Here is a 20,431-nt window from a genome sequence, read left to right on the forward strand (position 1 = left end):
CCACCAACACTCACAGGTGCTGATGTGTCTGAATGACTCACCCGTAGCACCTGAACCTTTACCCTGCTGCTATCTGTCGGCCTTTGTCACTAATACCACCACCTGACTTCAAACATGAGCCAGCTTTTTGTTTTAATGCTTTTTATAAACCTACTAATGCCAGAGGGATCTGAGCTTGACCTCAGCCGCCCCAAATGTTTCCTATTAGTTCTTTCTGATATATGGCACAACAGAACAGTCCTGTTATATTTAAAAACAAAACTGTTTCTTTATATGAATTCACACCTGCTTACGAATGCGTCGACTTGTAGGTGAATAAATCAGGTTATAAGATTTAAACTCTGAATCCCTTTAGGAAAAGGGGTCAGTTTATTTAACAGCCTTTTGTGAGACCACAGAACAATACAAGCTTGAAAAGGGCAGAAATTAGGCATTTGAGTTTAACAGGACAGGTTTTTTAATTTAAATTATAAGAATGTAGGACACCTTATTCCAACTGAACAAAAATATATTGACATCTTATTTTACTTCAGATTCAAATATTAAGTAAATTATATGGTTTAAAGTTAATTTCTAAAAGAAAATTGAGATTTACATAAACATTTAAGTGGTCCAAGAACCAGCTTTTATGACTAAAGATGAATTATATCTGTAAACACATTTTCTTTGTTGGATTTATATGCTATGCTGCCACCTTGTGGTCTGAGATAGGACAACAATAAATTAAGTAATTTTCTCCTGAAGAGCAACCGATTAACTTGGAAGCATATTTTTCACATTTTAGTTTCTCAAAGCATAAATTATTAATTTACCACCTGCCATCATGATTTGTAAGATTTTTCAGAATATTTAACCGACAACTGCTTTGGACAGACTGATGATTAAGGTTTTATAAAAAGAACCTGACGCTATAAAATAAACAGCCACATTTCTGACAGTTTGATTTATTGTTCAGCTTCAGTGACCCCCAGATGAACAGCACAGTTGTAAGCAATGAGAAAGCAGATTAAAAGTGTGTCTGCGGCATCTCGGTCATAATAATATAGTTACAAGCGACCGAGTGTGAAGAATCAATAACGTAAACCGGCATATTTACAAGCTTTCCTTCCCTATCATACCCACACCAACATGCTTCGACAATAAAGGACAATAGGTCTTAATTTATTACATTTAAGAGCATTTTTTTTTTAAATCTTACAACCAAACTGGGATTCATTTTATTCCAAAGTTACAGTACAAATCCACTAGTAGTGTAAATCTCCAGGAGAAATAGGAGAACCTCCTATGTGAATAAAAATAAAAACAGTCCAGTCTAAAACTTGATAAGCTTAACAGGAGACTGTATTCAGTGGGATGTTTGGAATTAAAGAGATTTTCAAATTACATCAGTTTTATGCAAGGAAGAGGAAATGAGGGTGGACATCTGAAGAACATTTGGTCTCCTTTTTGTTTTTCCCATCTTGTCAACTTTCTAACATTCCACTTAGAGAAAAACGGCAGAGGCTGAAGTCAAGAGAGGAATGTCCAGAAAGCACAAAGCTACACCCCAAACGCCTCGGATCTGTGCTCTCCAACCAAATATTTGTCCATGTTTTACTCTCCTGAACTGATTCAAACTTCCAGTTTATTTGGAAAGCTTCTTCATCCTCTGATCCAGAGCTGCAAAGTTCTCTTCAATAGCCACCAGATTTTCCTTCATTGTCTGCTGGACCTGGTGGAAAAAAAAAAAAAAAAACCCAAGCTGAATTAGAAGGAGGAATTTAGAAATGTCCAAGAGAAACAAGATCAGATTTTAAAGCAGCCATAAGGGGGACCATGAACAGATGTAAGGAAAATAATTAGTCAATGAAAAAAAGAAGTTATTAGCAAATGTACATAGAGGTTTCCAACTTGGGAAATCAGAATTCATTCAACATCCAGAAGTTTATTCTGGTTTAATCAAGATTAACAGCATCTTCAGATAAACTGGTGAATTCTTTTAACCACTAAAAAGGAGTGATTGGTTCTCCTTTATGTTTCTGAGCTCTGGGCCTGTCTGGTACTTCTCAGGGCAGTAAAGTCTGTGTCTGGTTACCAGTTTATGAATCTGTGCATCAGTGCTTTTAATGTTGATGGGCAAAAGATGGCGGTGTTGACGTATTATTCTGCTCGGCCTCAGAAAAAACATGGTAACATGCTACATTTTATTAATTGGAAACTTCTTCTAACACCTTAAATTTGATTAAATATACAAATAATTACATTTTCTGTCACATTTGCTTAAGACACTAGATGCCATTTAGTGACGCCAGCTTTCAGCAGATGTTGCATTGCTCCAGTTTTTCATTTGATAACGGATGAAAAAAAAATAAATAAATAAAAAAGGTCTGAATGACCAATTGAAACAGAAACCAGTAAGAAAGGGATGAGATAAAAAGCATCTGAAAGTCATGCAACATTAATTTAAAATTATGTGAACCTATAAGCAACTATTCAAAACTATTTAGTATAGTAAAACATTCAAATACACTTAAATCCAATGATCGTAAACATAAACCAAGCAGGCATTATATTAGCAGTATATTCCAAACATTCTTAATCATTGGGAAGGCAGATGCCGTAACTACTTATTTTTTTATTAGACTAAATGAAAATAGAGTCCATTTTACTTTACAAAAGACTGATTAAAGGCTTTTATCATTATTGGTGTTGATGTCACTGATCTGCTACATTGTGGCAGTTTTGCACAGGATCGGTTTTACCTCTTACAATTCTTTTTTTTTTTTTTATCTGACCAACAGGCCATCTTGTTCCAGTCCTTGAAAGCCAAACACCTTCAATCTGCCTGCATTATTTACATGTTTATCCGATGAAACCACACTGAAGGTGTTTGAACCGTTTCTTCCATTCTGCCACAGAAAAACGAGCTGGAGAATGAGTCATCTCTGCAATCTGGCAGACGTTCAGATAACTGCCTTAGAAGATGCAGTGAAAGCTACCATGCCTGTGAACCCAACCTCACCAATAAGGAAAAAGCCACAACCACATGTATCACTGCTCTCTGGATGAAGAGCAACTGGAGATCAGCACTGGCGTTTATTACTCACAATGCTGGTTATGTACTTTATATGAATTTATGTAGGAAAACTGACGTCAAAACAAATAGAACCCAATTAATCGCAGGGAGAAAATTGTTCGTTAATGAAAATACAAATACAAAAACCCACTAAAGCTGACCTTAAGCTTATCTAGTAAACAAGTCAGTAAAGTAGCACTGAACACAGGTCAAATTAAATTAAAGACAGTATAAAATAAACAAGAAGATCCTCAGAAAGAAACAAAAATGTTTTCCACAGTTTCTTTAAAAGCATAAACAGAATGAAGAAAACAGGAAAACTATCCCACAGTTCTGGAACCACAGACAGAAAAGCCCCAGTCCACTTGAGTTTTAACTTCGTATAGTGAACCACCAACAGCTTCTGAACCTGGAACTGAAGGCCACGAGCAACAGTGTGTTGAGTTAAATGCTGACATAATTTAGGAGGCTGGCCATTTACAACCCCATAAGGGCACAGGAGGGCTTTAAAACAACTTATAAAGTCTACTGGCACCCTGGTGTAAAGAGTATAAAACAATTTGTCAACTTGATTTAGTGAGAAATCTGGCTGCTGCATTATGAATGGCTTAAAGGGGTGAAATTGATTAGCTGACGGTAAATAGGGCATTACAGTAATCTAGGTGCAATCATCTAAAAAGGACTTTTACAAAAAAATAAAAAATTCGATCACACGATTAAAAAACAATTTTCAATCTATAATATTTATGCATCAAAACATTTGGGGGGTGCACAAGTCAGCTTTTCCATCCATCCATTTTCTATATGATTATCCCTGCAGGATTGCAGGAGGCAGGGGCATGTTTATATTAAATATCTGATATAAAAGTAATTTAAATAAGCTAATTTCATTGTATATGAATACGTTTTATGGTAAAATATCTATCAGATCTAAAATTAGTTGGATTAACATAAATTTTTCTGTTGCATTATAGTTCAACATCTGGTACTTTTACGCAAGAGACCAAAACGGTCCGGTGTTTAGTTAGTGTTCGGGAGGATTAATGTTGCCGCTGTCGTTCCAGACGGGAGTAAACTTCCTACCTGTGTTAGCAGGCTGCTGTTGTCTTTCAGAGAGTTGTTGATCATCTGCTGAGTCGTGTCCAAGTGAGTCAGCAGCTGGCCGAACTGCATGGCTGTCAGACACACAGTTGAGTGAAAAAGGAGAAAGTCAAACAAAGTTAGAGTGATCATTTTCCTGATAAAAAAATAAACCCAAACAACTGAAGGCTATAGTGCACATATAATGTAAACAAGATTTATAAGTGCTTATTTATGATTACAAAACTTAATGCATTTCATCCAGTACTAATAAAAATGGCTGATTTTAGATGCTATAAGAACATCATATGCCAAACTTTCCATTTTAATGTACAACGTTGTAAAAAAGTAATGTAATACTGGATATCATGTCTCTTGAATAGGCAATTTCACCTACGAGCAAGACCGGATCCAAACCCATCTTCTCATAATCTCTGCCTTTCAGTACTGTGTTTCCACAAGGACATTTGCTAGTAAAAACTGCATTACCCATCTCCATCACCTTTAGTTTTAATTTTCTGTCACACAGAAATCTCCCTTCGGGATACAGTTTTTTTTTTTGGACCAATCAAGACATTCTGGATGCCGCTTTGATCCGTGGCAACTTCCTGCATACTGTAAATCTAAAAATGCTCTAATTGCTTCATCCCACACCTAAAAGACCAATAAAAATTCTTTTAGCTCTCATGGGAGAAATTTCAAGGTTTTTCTACCCTGAAATAAAATACACAAAGGAAACAAAAAGATTTTAATGCTATTGCTCTCTCTTATGTCAGGGTTGCCAGAAATGCAATATTATTACAATATTTGCAATATAAACCAATACTGTACTTTAGTTTCTTTTGCCTCAGGAAGTTGATTTCTTAGTCTAAAAGGGCTTTCTGTAAGTAAACGAGTAAAAAAGGCGCTTGTCAAGCTGTCAGTCACATTTCTAGGTCTTACCTTGCTCATGCAACTCCTTCACAGCAACAAGCCTCTGAACCACCTGAGGTACGGAGGTGGAAACGGCATCCCACTTCTGCACCACATCATACAGCTGCGACACCTGACAAGCATAAATTTATATATAAATAGGACTGGTTGAACTGGCAGTTGGGTCTATCTACAATGTCAAACTAAACAGGGTCTAAAATTCAGTTTGTACCGATGAAGGAAGAATCTCCGAGCTGAGGACCCCCTACAGGACCTTCAGTCGTAGGATTCTGAAAAGACTAGGTGTTCACACCAAGACTGGTTTTTGTATTATGACTGAAAGACTTGGAATCGAACACTTAACTGGACCTGCTGAGGATCACAGACTATAGGACTGACTAAATGAAGCTAATAGAGTCTCAGAACTCAGATGGGTTGTATTCTTGTTACTATCGCCATAAAATAAAAGCGATGCAACTTAAATTATGTGTTTAACCCACAAATAATCATGATATGGGGCAGCGTTGACTACGCTCTCCGTTTACAGGTCCTTCTCAAAATATTAGCATATTGTGATAAAGTTCATTATTTTCCATAATGTCATGATGAAAATTTAACATTCATATATTTTAGATTCATTGCACACTAACTGAAATATTTCAGGTCTTTTATTGTCTTAATACGGATGATTTTGGCATACAGCTCATGAAAACCCAAAATTCCTATCTCACAAAATTAGCATATTTCATCCAACCAATAAAAGAAAAGTGTTTTTAATACAAAAAACATCCACCTTCAAATAATCATGTACAGTTATGCACTCAATACTTGGTCGGGAATCCTTTTGCAGAAATGACTGCTTCAATGCGGCGTGGCATGGAGGCAATCAGCCTGTGGCACTGCTGAGGTCTTATGGAGGCCCAGGATGCTTCGATAGCGGCCTTTAGCTCATCCAGAGTGTTGGGTCTTGAGTCTCTCAACGTTCTCTTCACAATATCCCACAGATTCTCTATGGGGTTCAGGTCAGGAGAGTTGGCAGGCCAATTGAGCACAGTGATACCATGGTCAGTAAACCATTTACCAGTGGTTTTGGCACTGTGAGCAGGTGCCAGGTCGTGCTGAAAAATGAAATCTTCATCTCCATAAAGCTTTTCAGCAGATGGAAGCATGAAGTGCTCCAAAATCTCCTGATAGCTAGCTGCATTGACCCTGCCCTTGATAAAACACAGTGGACCAACACCAGCAGCTGACACGGCAACCAGACCATCACTGACTGTGGGTACTTGACACTGGACTTCTGGCATTTTGGCATTTCCTTCTCCCCAGTCTTCCTCCAGACTCTGGCACCTTGATTTCCGAATGACATGCAGAATTTGCTTTCATCCGAAAAAAGTACTTTGGACCACTGAGCAACAGTCCAGTGCTGCTTCTCTGTAGCCCAGGTCAGGCGCTTCTGCCGCTGTTTCTGGTTCAAAAGTGGCTTGACCTGGGGAATGCGGCACCTGTAGCCCATTTCCTGCACACGCCTGTGCACGGTGGCTCTGGATGTTTCTACTCCAGACTCAGTCCACTGCTTCCGCAGGTCCCCCAAGGTCTGGAATCGGCCCTTCTCCACAATCTTCCTCAGGGTCCGGTCACCTCTTCTCGTTGTGCAGCGTTTTCTGCCACACTTTTTCCTTCCCACAGACTTCCCACTGAGGTGCCTTGATACAGCACTCTGGGAACAGCCTATTCGTTCAGAAATTTCTTTCTGTGTCTTACCCTCTTGCTTGAGGGTGTCAATAGTGGCCTTCTGGACAGCAGTCAGGTCGCCAGTCTTACCCATGATTGGGGTTTTGAGTGATGAACCAGGCTGGGAGTTTTAAAGGCCTCAGGAATCTTTTGCAGGTGTTTAGAGTTAACTCGTTATTCAGATGATTAGGTTCATAGATCGTTTAGAGACCCTTTTAATGATATGCTAATTTTGTGAGATAGGAATTTTGGGTTTTCATGAGCTGTATGCCAAAATCATCCGTATTAAGACAATAAAAGACCTGAAATATTTCAGTTAGTGTGCAATGAATCTAAAATATATGAATGTTAAATTTTCATCATCACATTATGGAAAATAATGAACTTTATTACAATATGCTAATATTTTGAGAAGGACCTGTATATACTCTTGGTGAGTTTGGAACATTTATGCGAAATAGTTTGTGGGTTTTGGAATGACTGTCAATGTTGGCTGTGATGTAATAATATTATTTCCATCTTAGAAAATATGTTTTGGCTGGATCACACAAACAAACATTAGGAATGTATAAAGAATAATGTTCTATTTGGAAAGATTATATTCAGAAATGTTTACTCATTGAGTCCCAAAAAAGGTTTGGAAAACAAAACTGGACTTCAGTGCTTGTAGTTGAAAACGTTTCGCTCTTCCTCAATTCAAAGCTAGTGATGAAGAAGTTCTGAGCTTTTAAGCTGTTTCGGACGTTCTGCACATTCAAATTCGCATGCAGATTAGACTGCACTAACATGGCGCCGTTAGTACCGTTAGCCTGGATCACAGATGTTGAGCTAAGAAAGCCCTTCGGATGAAGAGAGATACATCTTCAACTACAAGAACTCAAGTCCAGTTGTCTTCTTTAACCTTTTTTGGAAATCCCATTACCTTCATTACCAACAACAACCTTCATTATTTACTGCATTTTAGTCTTGAGTATCTCTTGTTTATTACTTTGCAACTAATTTTTTTTATTATTATTACTGCAAAACTGTAATTAGGAAGTTGATAGTTTGTATTATATGCAGCATTTTCATGTTCATAATGTTGTACAGTTGCAACTAAAATAAAAATCTGCGTGCTGCTGATGTCATGTCCCAGGCCTCTCCTTCATTGGATGTCGACAGCACGTTTGCAGTTGATGTCTGTGATCAGGTTACACTGTCCAGATCCGCTTTAAAACATTCAAACACCTTTGCCTCCAACTGAGGTTGCATCGGGTCGGTTCCCCTCACACACTAGCAGACAACAGATTATTGCCCGACTGACCACCACTAGTGCAGACCGACAGACTGGGATGTAAATCCAGGCAGAAAATCATGTGATGTGTCCCCAGCTTTAGGTGCTGATTGTAGATCAGGAAGGTGAATGCAACCTGAGTGGGATACTACTTTCTGCACTATAGTTTTTAACGCCATTTTGTACAAGGTCAACATTTGTCATTTACTTTGCGTGCAGTTTTGTTTAATTTGATCTTCTTTATGATGGACAAGTAACCAACAGAGATTCTGGCTTTATGTCGTTCATACCATCCATCTGCCCGTTTTAAATGACAGAATACCAGCACTTTGGACAGCTGATAAATCATCCATTGCTGTAGTGTCGTCATAACTAAAGACGATGATCTCACATTAACCCATCCCTGGAAAACCTGAATACCATGTTTCTTCAGTGACCAAGTGGAATACCTAATGTCTTTCCTAGTTATTAAAAGTAAAATCACTACATTAAATAAAATCAATGACATGACTGAGATGTGCTGCCCTCTAATATATAAATCACTGTTAAACAATAGAAAATCATGCAGGTCAAACTGATCTGATGAGGAATAAACCCCAATTAACATTTCAGTGCATGAAATAAAAAATTAAATAAAAACCTCCACATCAAGTTCTTATCCTGGCTTTTAGTTTGGCTGTATAACTCAGATAACAGTTTCTGTAAATACATTCTTCAGTCTTCAAAGAATCCCGGTATTATGGCTAAATGAAAAAAATAAATCCTTTGGTTTAAAGCTACTAAAGTCAGAGGGGAAGACAGCAGCTTCTCAACTCTTGGCTGTCTCTAGTTTACAAAACACATTTGTAAGTTTGATACAACCGGTCTTTACACAGCATGGATGCAGGATGCAATGCGCTGGGATTACTGACCTTGTTTTGTGTTTCAGCATCTTCAATCGCTGCCTTGTGCTTAGCAATCTCATTCATCTTCCCAAGGACACTCTGGAAGATAAATTTAAATAACGCAACCATTTTTATTCACAGAACTCAAGGGGACAGTTTAGATACAAGACAAGCAACAGAGCTCTTTTTTTTTTTTTAACCAAGGCAGCATATGATGTAGATATACTTTGTACACATTTAAAACCACTGACTAAAAGAAGCAGGCCCATGATCAAAATGTGGCAGTTAAGACATTTTCCCAGAGCACAATGGGCTTTGAAAGTGTTAAAAAGCAGAAAGATGAGTAAGAGGATTCAAACAGAAAACCACCACCTACTGCCAGCAGTAAATATCCAGCAGATCTCAGTAAAGATAACTAAAGAATATGGAAAGGCTGGGAATTTTAAATGGAAAGAAAGCCACAGTAGGCTGTGTGCCATTTACAGAGTAGGTACCTGCAGTCTCGCCTCCACTTGATCCAGTGTAGCAGAGTCCAGCGCGCTGACCCTAGCCTGCAGGAGCTCAATGGTATCCTGAGATAAACGATGCACACAAGTTACAAATACACCAGAGAATAGAAACCAGTGTTTCTCTGCTTCTGTTAGTAGGTACTGGTGACCTATTTAAGGAATGACCCAGTTCTTCTGCAACACATCACAGTAACAAAAACTTTAAACAACTTCTAAATAAAAAGGGACTCCTTACCATCAAACTGGCTCCTTGTACACCAGCATTCAGAGGTCCCTAATATAAACAAAGAATTAATTTAAGCACAAAATTAGGGCTTTTTTTTTTTTATAACTTACAGAAAACAAATAGAATATTTGTTTCAGTTTCACTTTGTGGATCGTGATGGCTTAAGGCAGGCTTAAATATAAATATGTGGTTTGATAAATAAAGAGAAGGAGAAACAGAGACTAAAGTATTTAGGAAGATGTGTGTAAAATCCATCAGTGTGTACCTGCTTGTCTGATCCTGAACCAACAGCAGACTCCATCTGAGCTAGACGCTTCTCCAGTTCCGCCATCTACAGGGACAGAAAAAGGGCGACACTTGGTTGGAAGCGACAACAGCTTCCCACGAAGCACAGAGATGCAGTTTTGTCTTTTCAACAGTTTATTTCCAACAAATATTCTGGCATGTGAATGACCTTGTAGCACATCAGGGTGCTCATGTGACTAAAACATTTCAGACTTCACTCATTCAGGTGCTAGCCCCTGCTACCTTAACCTCGACGTTACCTTGGCAGACTCATTGAATTTTTCCTGCTCTGGTCTGCTGTGTAACTCGTAGAGCACCACTCCATCTGGTCCCTTTGTTGAAGAGGGTTTGCCATCTCCTGTGGGGCTGCCACGACTGCCCTTCGCCACCTCCAGCTGGGTGAGCAGACGCCTGCCGGCAGGAGGGGCAGAGCAACACAATGATTATACAGTATGTTCAAAGCAGTCATCAGCCCCACGTGCTGTTGATCCCTTTCTTATTGTGTTTAATCTGCAACTGGAAGGTGAGAGTTGGCCTCTTCATTGTTTTAATGCTGGGCTTTGACATATTTCCCAGCGCCGCCTGCCTTTGGTCTGGACTCTGGCTACATTTTCTCATATTTTTCATTTCAGGTTTTAAATAAGTAGCTCTGCAGGGTTTTTAATGCTGGATACTGTGGCCTTTTTTTTGGCCATGCTCCTCTCTCTTGCACTGAGTTTTATTTTTTGACCAAGCTCTGAACAGCTTAGCAACATATGATTAACATTTTCCTCATGATTTAGTAAAACAAACGTTTCCCAAACAACTTTTTGAAGTTAATAGTGAATAGGGTTTGAACATTCACTTTGAACAGTGCACATGATTATAAGTTTAACTAGAGAACTATACATGGCCATGCAATAGTATTCACACCCTTTCATCTTGAAACTTATTAAATGCATTTTACTGGGGTTTCACGTGACAAATCAAAACAAAAGGCTCCCCTCAACACTTTTGCAGCCTTTTCTTCCAGGCTTGCTCTGTATTTAGCTTCATCCATCAACTCTGACCCAGTTCCCTGTGCCTTCTGAAAGAAAAACATGATGCTGTCACCACCATGCTCCCCTGTTGAGCTGGGGTGTTCAGGGCTCTTAGGTTATCCTTCACACAAAGCATTTTACATGTTTGGCAAAATCTTCACTTTTGATCTGATCCAGCCAGAGAACAATTTCCCACATGCTTGCAGTTCCACTCGTCCATCAGGATCAAACTTAAGGATTGCATGGCTAATATTTGCACTGCTGTCAGATTCTCCCACCTGAGCTGCAGATCTCCACAGTTCCTCCAGATTTAATAGGGGCCTTCTGGTTGCTTCTCTTATTAATGTTCTGCTTGCCCTTTTTCAAATTGTTATTTGTAAAGAAATCCTCAAAATCATTTATCATTTTCCTTCCATACCTTCCTTCTATACCTAAAATCGCAACCAGATACATTAAGGTTTGTAGTTTAACGCAACAAAATATTAAAAAGTTGAAAGAATACTTTGCCAAGTAAGATTCAAATCTACCCAATAAGCTAAGATATTGAGAACATTTTATCTATGCAGCAGATTAACATTTCTTTCAGCTGGGAAAAAAAACATGAATATTCTTTTCCTCACCAGCAATCATTGCACAACAGACTCTTAAATGAAGGTGCACCTCTTCTGCAGATTGTCTTTGCTGCATTTCAACATGTCACTTTGTACATTCTTGACAGTTTTGTGTAAATAAGGATACCATCTTGTCAGACTGCTCTCATCTCACCTGGCAAGTGCTCCATCTGGATCAGCCAGGTTGATGTGAGCCTGTGGTCCCAGCAAGGAATCGAGATGAGCAGAAACCAGCTGTTGTTTGAGCTGCGCTGCCTGCTGAGCAAGCACCACCGGGGTGAGGCGCTCCTCTGCATTGCTTTCCTTTGCAGCGGCCTAGAAAGTATAGTTGGTGATGAAAATAAGGAGTCTGTCAGGAAAAATGTTTTTCACAACAACAGAAGTTTTGCAGGGCTAATGGTTGATTTATTGTATTTTTATCTTGGCCAAGTTCCTTGTGATTAATTTCTGGAACAACATGTCAGCTCAAGCAATATAATTTGCCTTGAAGCATTATAGTTTCATCGTGTTTAGTTGAATTTTGAAGTAAACAAAAGCTTTGAGATTCTTGTAGATCTCTCAACTCTGCTGAAGCCAAATGTCTATTAATTTTAGTCCCTGAAAACAGCTTTAATTGTAATTTGTTATTGGAAACTGAGTAGCTTGACCATATGCATCCACATTAATGAGAAGCAAACTTAATTAGTGGCTTCTTAACAAGGTTCCCTTTGTTAGTCTGAGAAGCAACTCTGATTTATTCTAAACTCTATTTTAACATGAACTTCAGTACACAAAAGCATCCAAACATGGATAGTCTGGAAGTATTAGAAAAAGAAAAGGCGAAAAATGAAGGTCTTAAACACATAAATCAGATGAAATAAGACATTTCCTCCAGATCTTTTAGGATCAATAAATGTGTGAGTGCTGCTAGCAATCCACCTGGATGGTGTCCACCTCCTGAACGAGTTCTTGGATCTCATTAACCAGGCGCTGATACTTCTGCTGGGGCGTCTCCTTCACACCACTGCCTTCACCAAGCTAAAACACAAACAGGGGAAAATAAAATAAACAGTCTGGATATTACCCATTAAAGTTTAACAACTTATAAAAATATTTCTACAGCACTTACGATTTCAAACTCTCCTGACTCATATCCCACTCTTCTGCTTCTACTGATTCTATCTGAGAAGTCTGAAAAAGAGACATTTGTTGGTAGGTTGACAGGCAGGACTGAGTAAGCTATGCTCCTAATGGTGATGTTTTTCCATGTGTAGGGGCCCATTTTTCCATTCACAAAGAAAATAATTTGCAATCAATTTATTATAATTAGTTTAGTTTTCTGATTATAAAAATACAGAAGATATTTTAATTATGCATCAGTAAAATTTAAATCCTCCAGAAACCTAGTAAATTAAACAAGTTATTGTGAAATACAAACTGACCAAGCCCTTTAGTGCTGACGTGTTTGTCTTTGAACTTGTCGTAGGCTGCATTGGGGTTGACCACAATTCTCTCTACGCTGTCACTGCAAAGCTCCTCCTGATGAAAAAAGGTCAAATAATTTTTTTTTTTTTTTTAAACAATCAAGCAAAAACAATATGCTTACAGATATATTTCAAACATGAGGAGTAAACCATACTTTAATGCACTGACAAAGATTAAAGAAATTATAGCGCACAACACCCCTATTGCCTCTTTCTCATTCACGGCTCCAGCACCGCACAGCTCCACTCCCTCCACTCCACTCCGCATGAAACCTGTTGTGTTTCCATTGGCGGCTGGAGGTGTAGCCTGAAGCCCCACCTCCAGCACCATGTGCTGTGCATAGTAAAATAAACACTCACCATCGCACATCATGTCCTCTTAAAACAGTGAGGTTACGGAGCCCAGACCATTCTCCTGTCCACAGCTTTTTGGACTATAGCCATCAGTGGCGTCCATGATTGCGGACGACCACCGTGGCTTTTGGTTTGACCCGTCCGCATCCCCATTGTGGTCCATAATATTTTTTGTAGTCGCTCTTGAGTTTGAGCTTTTCTCAGCTACCTCGACGAACACCTTCTCATGCCGCCGACCATGCTCATGGTCAATCAGTGAACAACCGTCTGTTCACGTCACATTTCGGCCCTGCTCAGCCCCGATGGGACCTGCTGATGAGTTGGGACCGAGAAACTCCGCATCAAGCCGGAAAAGCCAGTAATGGAAACTGGTAGCAAAAAACGCTGAGTGGAGTGGAGCAGAGCCGGCCAAAGTAGAGCCCATGGAAAAGGGGCATAAATGATCAGAATTTTAATTGAAGATTAATGAAATCTGCAAGGGGTTCCTATATTCTATAAGAAAACGTGTAAGGGAGAACCAGATGATTTTAACCAAATTTAGAGGAGCAGGAAAGATGAAAAAAGATGAATGAACCATTAGGATTCACTACATGCAACCAACTCTGACATGATTTTACTTCTGGATTATTCTACTGTGATAAAAACTAATTTACAATAATGAAAAAGACAAACAGCTAGAGCTCATCCATTCTCTCTAAAGGACAGGTTTTCGATTAATGATTTATGGGAGTAAAACAAGAGATGGTTTGATCAAAACTTTCTAGTGATCAGTTAGGGAAACCTAAAGGCTATAAACATCAATAAAACACCACCGACTCATACAACTAAATTACAATTCAGACATAAGAGGACACACAAAACAGAGAGAGATGTCAGGAGGAAGAGGAGGAGAGTTAGCTAGGCTCTTACCAGCTCCTTGGGTTTCCAAAGAGAGTTAAAGAAAAAAAAATGGAGCAGAGGGAGAGAAAAAGTAGGGGGGGGAGGGAGAGACAACACAGATTAATGTGGTTATCACATGCCATGCACACAACAGGAACACTTGACCAGGGTTTCAGGAAGATAAGAAAGAAAACAGTGTTCTGACAGCTGCAGCTAGAAACCCTAGAGACAACTTCCCTGGAAAAGTGTAGATCTCTAGTTCTTTCCTTCTTCACTCATTAGAGGGGGTTAGATGGCTTAAAACACCAGAGTTCTATTCTCTTTGATAACATTTTTCATTCACCAGAAAGAGAACTTGACTATTTTTCTGACCAGTCAGTGAGAAAATATTAAGTATTGTTTGGATCAAAGAGAAGACAGGAAACAAAAAACTGAACACTCAGGCACAACATTTTTTATTATTTATTATGTTAATATGTTAAAAGAGACTTCTCTTTAAATACCATAATTCATCTCAAATAAATCTGCTAGACTTAACCAAAGCAGACAATGAACTTTGAAACAATGAAATTTCATGACTTGGATAATTTTAAACATTAAGTTTTTGATAGTCTGGGACGATTGTTACCGACTGTATTGTTTGTGATGAACTCTGAACTTTATCCAATAGGAGAAGACGGTCTGCATATACACTAGGCACGGTCCGGTTACCGATATTAATGTATGAAAACCGCTACAATTTTCCATCCTGCCTTTCCTAATGTCCTCTCACTGAGATGCCAGAGAAAGTGCCAGAATAGGCCTAGTGTTCTATGGCTGTGTTGTGCATATACCAATGCAGCATTGTTGCTGCCCACTGCCGGTCAGTTGCCTGAAAGAATGCTACAACACTTTTCCCTCACTGACAAGAAAAACAAATTCAGCTATTATGAAATTTTTCTGGTCATGAAAATGGAAACCAAATGAAGTTCACCTATTAGTCTTATCAAACTAACAGTTTGATAACTACGGTAACAAAGCTAAGAGTTAATCACCCGACTGCAAACTTGCTACCAGAGCAGATAGACCAACACTACTCTATAAAGAGCAAAATGACAAAATGTTATAACCTTCTATGCAATAAGTAATTGAAAACCACTTAAGAATTAGTTTTTAATTCATTAAATTTAGGATTTCTATCAAACTCAAAATAATACAAGGTACAGATAAAATTATGCCTGTAATAATAAATGTTAGATTTTAGCACCTGTGGGAATAATGTCTATTAATCTAGAATTACTGCATTTTATTTTTTTAGTTAAAACGTTTGTCTTAATATTGTGGTATTTTTCCTCAAGGTTTTACAGTGAGAATCTCATGGCAGCCCATTCCCAATTCAAGTTTTGAATCAATAGGATTTATTTCAGTAAATTAATAAAAACACAAATGTTTCTGCAGCTTGGTGACTAAAGGAATCCAACAGGTGAAACAAAAATCCACACACTATAAAAAAAAAACATCAGCTCACACACATACCAGATCCATCTAATATTAGATCAGATACTGATCTTTTGCACCCCTAAATGAAGTAAAACACACTGGCTAATAAAACACTTTGGAGTAACTAAGGCATACTCCATGAAATGAGGACTAAACAAAAATAAGCTTGTGGTACTGTGGCAAAGAAGGAAGTCTGGCAGAATACCATTGCCATAGTCAAAGCTTATTTTTTTGTGACTGCATTTACAAAACATGAAAGAGGGTGTGGGTAACAAGCTGACATTTTAATTTTTGATTATTTCCATTTATAGAATGTCTGGACATTTAAGGGATTATTTGCACCCCATTTCATACTGCAAGAACATTTCAATCTCATCTAACCTGCCAAGTATGACTGGCAATGACCTAGCAAGAAAAGTAAGAGCCCCTTAGAAAGGTCAGTTAGTTGGAATAAAAAAAGTTAGTACAGAAGCAAGTTGTTAGAGCATGAAGATAGCTTAAACACACACACACACGCACACACTTGTCAATCTGTGCTTCTGAAGACCCGTCAGCATCATTATGGCTTCGATAAGATTTAAACAAAGCAAACAAATCAGGGATCAATTTCTACCACTTTAAAACAACGTTAGGAATTACATAGCAGTAAAAGGAACAACACCATTAATCCCGTTCTCATCTCAATCAGTGCGCATGAGATAATCTGATATATAAATCATCATCAATGAAAGGAGGAAAAAAAAAAACATCATGCATTAAGCTCTCAGAGAGAAGTCTTACTTGTACAAACTAGGGTTCCAGTAAGGATGAACAGGGGTCAAAACGGGGACAAGAGAACAGGGAGAGTGAATTTGGTATCATGGAACAGGACAAAAATGCCAGTTAAGATTTACGTGGATGTTTTGCAATATCTCAGACTTCTTAAAAAGTAAAAAAATAAATCAGAGCAAGTCCCCTCAACAGCATACAGGATGCCAAAATAATTTCTTACTAACTAATAACTAAAGAAAAAAACAGAAAATGTGTCTCTATGTCACATGATGATCACCATGGTATGATTATAAACAGCATATCAGACTTTAGGGGGATTTATTTATTTTTTTTATCTCCTGGGAATACATTTCTTATTTCCTTTAATGTGAGGAAAATGTGTGTATTATTTAGAGGAAGAACTGAACCACGTCGGCAGATTTTTTTTTTTATGAACTTAAACCTTTTTATATGACCATTTAAGCACTAACAAAAGAGTTGATCGTTGAAGTGGTCATAACTTTCAATTTATTTTACCTAAAGTTAGTAGCAGCAGCTAAACAGAAACACGTTATGATTCTTAACTGAAAAATCACAGTAACTAAATGGCGGAGTTAAATCCAACACAAAACAGTTGTTAGCTATGTAACCTGGGTAGAAAATGAAAGAACTGCGTTAAGAGCAAAGTCAAACAGACCAAAATGATCCAGATGACAATGAAGGAACCAACTCGCTGCCGTTTGACGAGGGCTAAACGTTAGTTAGCGTATTAGCTTTAGCAGCAGGCTAAACGGTAATAAACCCACACAAGGTCCACCTACCGATTCAAACTGAGCCTGGTCGTCCTCTGGAAGGTCGCCGGTTTCGTACACGTCTGGTTCGTTAAAAGCCTATTGAAACAAAACGTAATAAATGCTGTTATTTTGTTGGTTTGTTTGGTGTTAGCCTGGCCAACGCCCCGGCTCACTGAGCAACACCAATATGCTAACTGTAGTGCTTCTGTGTGCATCATATCTTTGCATTAGTTGGATATTTGATACTGAAATTTAACATTTGCTGACGTTAAATGCACAATGTTTGCAGACAATAAGCAGATACACGAATCAGCAGCAGAGCTGTTAGCTAGCACCTCCACCTATCAGTATGAAGAGATGTTTGTTAGCGTTAGCCACTTACAATTCCTGGTAGGTTTGCGTATTTAGGATCAGCCATTGTCAACAGGAACAACAAAAACACGAAAAAATATAATAACAGTCTCTAAAACTGTTCAAGTAACCGATGCAACAACTGGGATTGTATGAAAAGCTAACGATGGATGAGCCAGCAGTCTCTCAGCCGGTGGAGCTTTGCAAGCTGATGTGGTCACTTGATTTGGCAGCGTGTTTGCTGCATTTATTTCACTCACTCTTACACGGGCGGTGCTGCTAACGCAGTGTCAATGGCAAAGCAAGACGCGGCTTGTTAATGACAGTAAAACGAGCACACCTAAAGCCGTCGTGCGTCATCCCGCATATATTTCGTCAACCAACACGTTTTAAAAATACATTTTCTTGCTTTTCATAGAAAGTTTTCTAAAATTTCCCAATAATCGCAGTATATTTATTTAATTCAATTTATTACATCATTTTGTTTTCTAGCTAACGTGCGAGATCAGTAAAATATTTATGTTTTTCTCTTCAAAAAGGTAGTTACTTGAACTATCACCGAGTATATTTATGAGACACATGGGGGCGCCAAAACGTCGAGTAACAGAGCTGTTCAGGAAACCATGTACTGTATGTGTATATACAGGGGCTGGACAATGAAACTGAAACACCTGGTTTTAGACCACAATAATTTATTAGTATGGTGTAGGTAGGGTTGCCAACTCCTTGATAAATAAATAAGGGACACCTCCTGGTACTATCTGCACCTCTACCAGCCTGGTGATTTTTTTTTTCACCCTTTTTCTTTGTGTGAAATAACTTTGGAAACATTGGACTCGAACCCAAGTCTAATTCGATGCATGTTTTGACAGATACAAATATCCATGGAAAAACAATTATTCAGCAATTTATAAAATAATTTATTCTTTGTGCAAAATAAAATTACCAGACTAAAATAAATATCCTTCTAAAATAAATAAACCACTCTTGAAAAGACCTCGGTCCTGCTTAACTTAAAACAATATAAAAAAAAGCATAACAGTATAATGCAGAACATTTTTGTAGTGGTGCATTTAGTGCAAACAAAAAGTCTGTAGAAAACTTGTAAACATAAACACTTGTGCCTTAAAGGCCATGACTGTACAGTTGTAGTGAAAAAAATATTGAACTTGTGAAATAAAACGTGCAGTGCTAAATCATGTGGAAACAACCTATTTTTTCCATTTGTATTTCTTTTGAGCTCTTGCTGCTGCAAGGAGTTGTTTGTTTTTCAGGACTACTAGTAGGCAGTTTGCAGTAACACATTCCTCATAAAGCTCATCCATAGACAGGTTTAACCTGCAAAAAGGGTGAAAAATTGTATGAACTTAGTCATACGGGGCACATACCAGGTCATGTACAGTGGTAAAAAATGGAATATATACATTTTATTTTATATATTTATAATTTTGTATATTTCAACAACTTATATATATATATATATATATATATATATATATATAAATAAATATAAAAGATGTGTAAAAGATTGCATGTGTATTCTGTAAGGTAAATTTAAGATTATGTATTTATTTGTATTATCTATCAGTTGTATTGCTTTGTTTATAACCATCCATAACATTAAAACATGGTTTATTACTGCAACAGCAATTGTTATATTTTTACCTGCCAACCAGGTGAAGCCTTTTAGTGATCTTCTCCATGTCATCAAAGGAGATGTTCCCAGATGTTAGAGAGAGGGGCTGCAGGAGAAAGAACCAGTTTTCCTCTGAGAAGTCAAACCATTTCTGGATGTAACTGATGGCAGTGTTTAAGAAAGCTGTAAACTCCTGCCTGGCAACATCAGCATCAGATGGCGAGAGACGCTGAAGCTTCTCAGAAAAGAGTCCATGATGGAATAGAGGTCAACAGATGTGGTCACATTCTTCTCCAACATTTTCACCTCCTCTTCAAACAGAGACATGACATTATTACAGAAGAGGAGGTACACTTCAACAATGTCTGCCTCTTGTTCAACTCCATCAGCATCTTCTGTCAACCTCAGCAATGCTTTCAGGTGCCTTGGACAGTCCTCACCAATGCTGATGAGATATGACTTAAGTGGGACCCAGTTCTGTAGCAGGCGGGTGATTGCAGGGTTGAGCTGCAGCCATCTCGTCACCACATGGTGCAGGATTTCATGGAATTCAACCTCACAGAATTCAGAGAAGTCTTTTAGGGACTCTCTTCTTTTGGCAGAGGTGGAAAATAAACTGTATACCTTGAGGACAACATTTTCCACATCTACTGAGAGCTTGTCTAAAGCTTTTTTCATGGTGTTATGGATGATATGTGCATGGCAGTTTCCACGAAGGATCTCACTGTTGGCAACTCTCAATTTTGTGAAGACAGAGTTGTGGATTCCATAATTGACATTTGTGTTGTCAGCTCTGAATGCAGAAACATGATCTAGGGAGAGACCCACGTTTTCAAGAGAGCTTCGTCTCATTTTGACTATTCCCTCAGCAGACTCATCTGGATTCTCAAAAAAATCTATTACTTTGTTCACCACCCCATTCTCTGATGTGGAAAACTGCACAGCTAAGGGAAACATCTTCCGATTTCCCTTATTTGAGGCATCTGTGTGAAGAGAGAAGTGGAGTGGGTTTCCACCATTTTTCAATTTTTTGATCACCTCCTCAATTGCATTTGGGGACAGGACATCGGTGACCACTGCCTCAGCCTTCATTCTGCCACAGGACATCTTCTTTGCAATGCTGGAGTCATTCATTGTTCG

General features: G+C 38.4%; 1 protein-coding gene across 2 annotated transcripts; it reads right to left on the minus strand.

The window, feature by feature from the left end:
- Positions 1 to 928: 928 nt before the first annotated feature.
- On the minus strand, positions 929 to 17,895 carry dctn2 (dynactin 2 (p50)). Of its 2 annotated transcripts, XM_047348278.1 has the most exons (15): positions 17,687 to 17,895; positions 17,332 to 17,400; positions 14,312 to 14,317; positions 13,007 to 13,103; positions 12,694 to 12,755; positions 12,504 to 12,602; positions 11,740 to 11,900; positions 10,216 to 10,366; positions 9,936 to 10,001; positions 9,680 to 9,718; positions 9,430 to 9,507; positions 8,963 to 9,034; positions 5,078 to 5,180; positions 4,139 to 4,230; positions 929 to 1,711 (listed from the first exon to the last, which is right to left on the minus strand). In XM_047348278.1, the coding sequence occupies exons 1-15, from the start codon at positions 17,720 to 17,722 to the stop codon at positions 1,625 to 1,627; spliced, it is 1,218 nt and encodes a 405-aa protein (XP_047204234.1). In that variant the 5' UTR covers positions 17,723 to 17,895; the 3' UTR covers positions 929 to 1,624. The 2 variants fall into 2 exon arrangements, with proteins under 2 accessions (XP_047204234.1, XP_047204235.1); XM_047348279.1 differs by lacking the exon at positions 14,312 to 14,317.
- Positions 17,896 to 20,431: the final 2,536 nt, after the last annotated feature.

This window comes from Girardinichthys multiradiatus, chromosome 20 (assembly GCF_021462225.1).
Source record: "Girardinichthys multiradiatus isolate DD_20200921_A chromosome 20, DD_fGirMul_XY1, whole genome shotgun sequence".
Taxonomy (NCBI): Eukaryota; Metazoa; Chordata; class Actinopteri; order Cyprinodontiformes; family Goodeidae; genus Girardinichthys; species Girardinichthys multiradiatus.

Coding starts and splice junctions, on each gene's coding strand:
- dctn2 (XM_047348278.1), bottom strand. CDS start 17,722: ATGGCTGATCCTAAATACGCAAACCTACCAGGAATT. Junction 5,181..8,962: donor ATGCTGAAACACAAAACAAG/GTCAGTAATCCC, acceptor TATGCTTGTCAG/GTGTCGCAGCTGTATGATGT. Junction 4,231..5,077: donor GAAGGAGTTGCATGAGCAAG/GTAAGACCTAGA, acceptor TGTGTCTGACAG/CCATGCAGTTCGGCCAGCTG.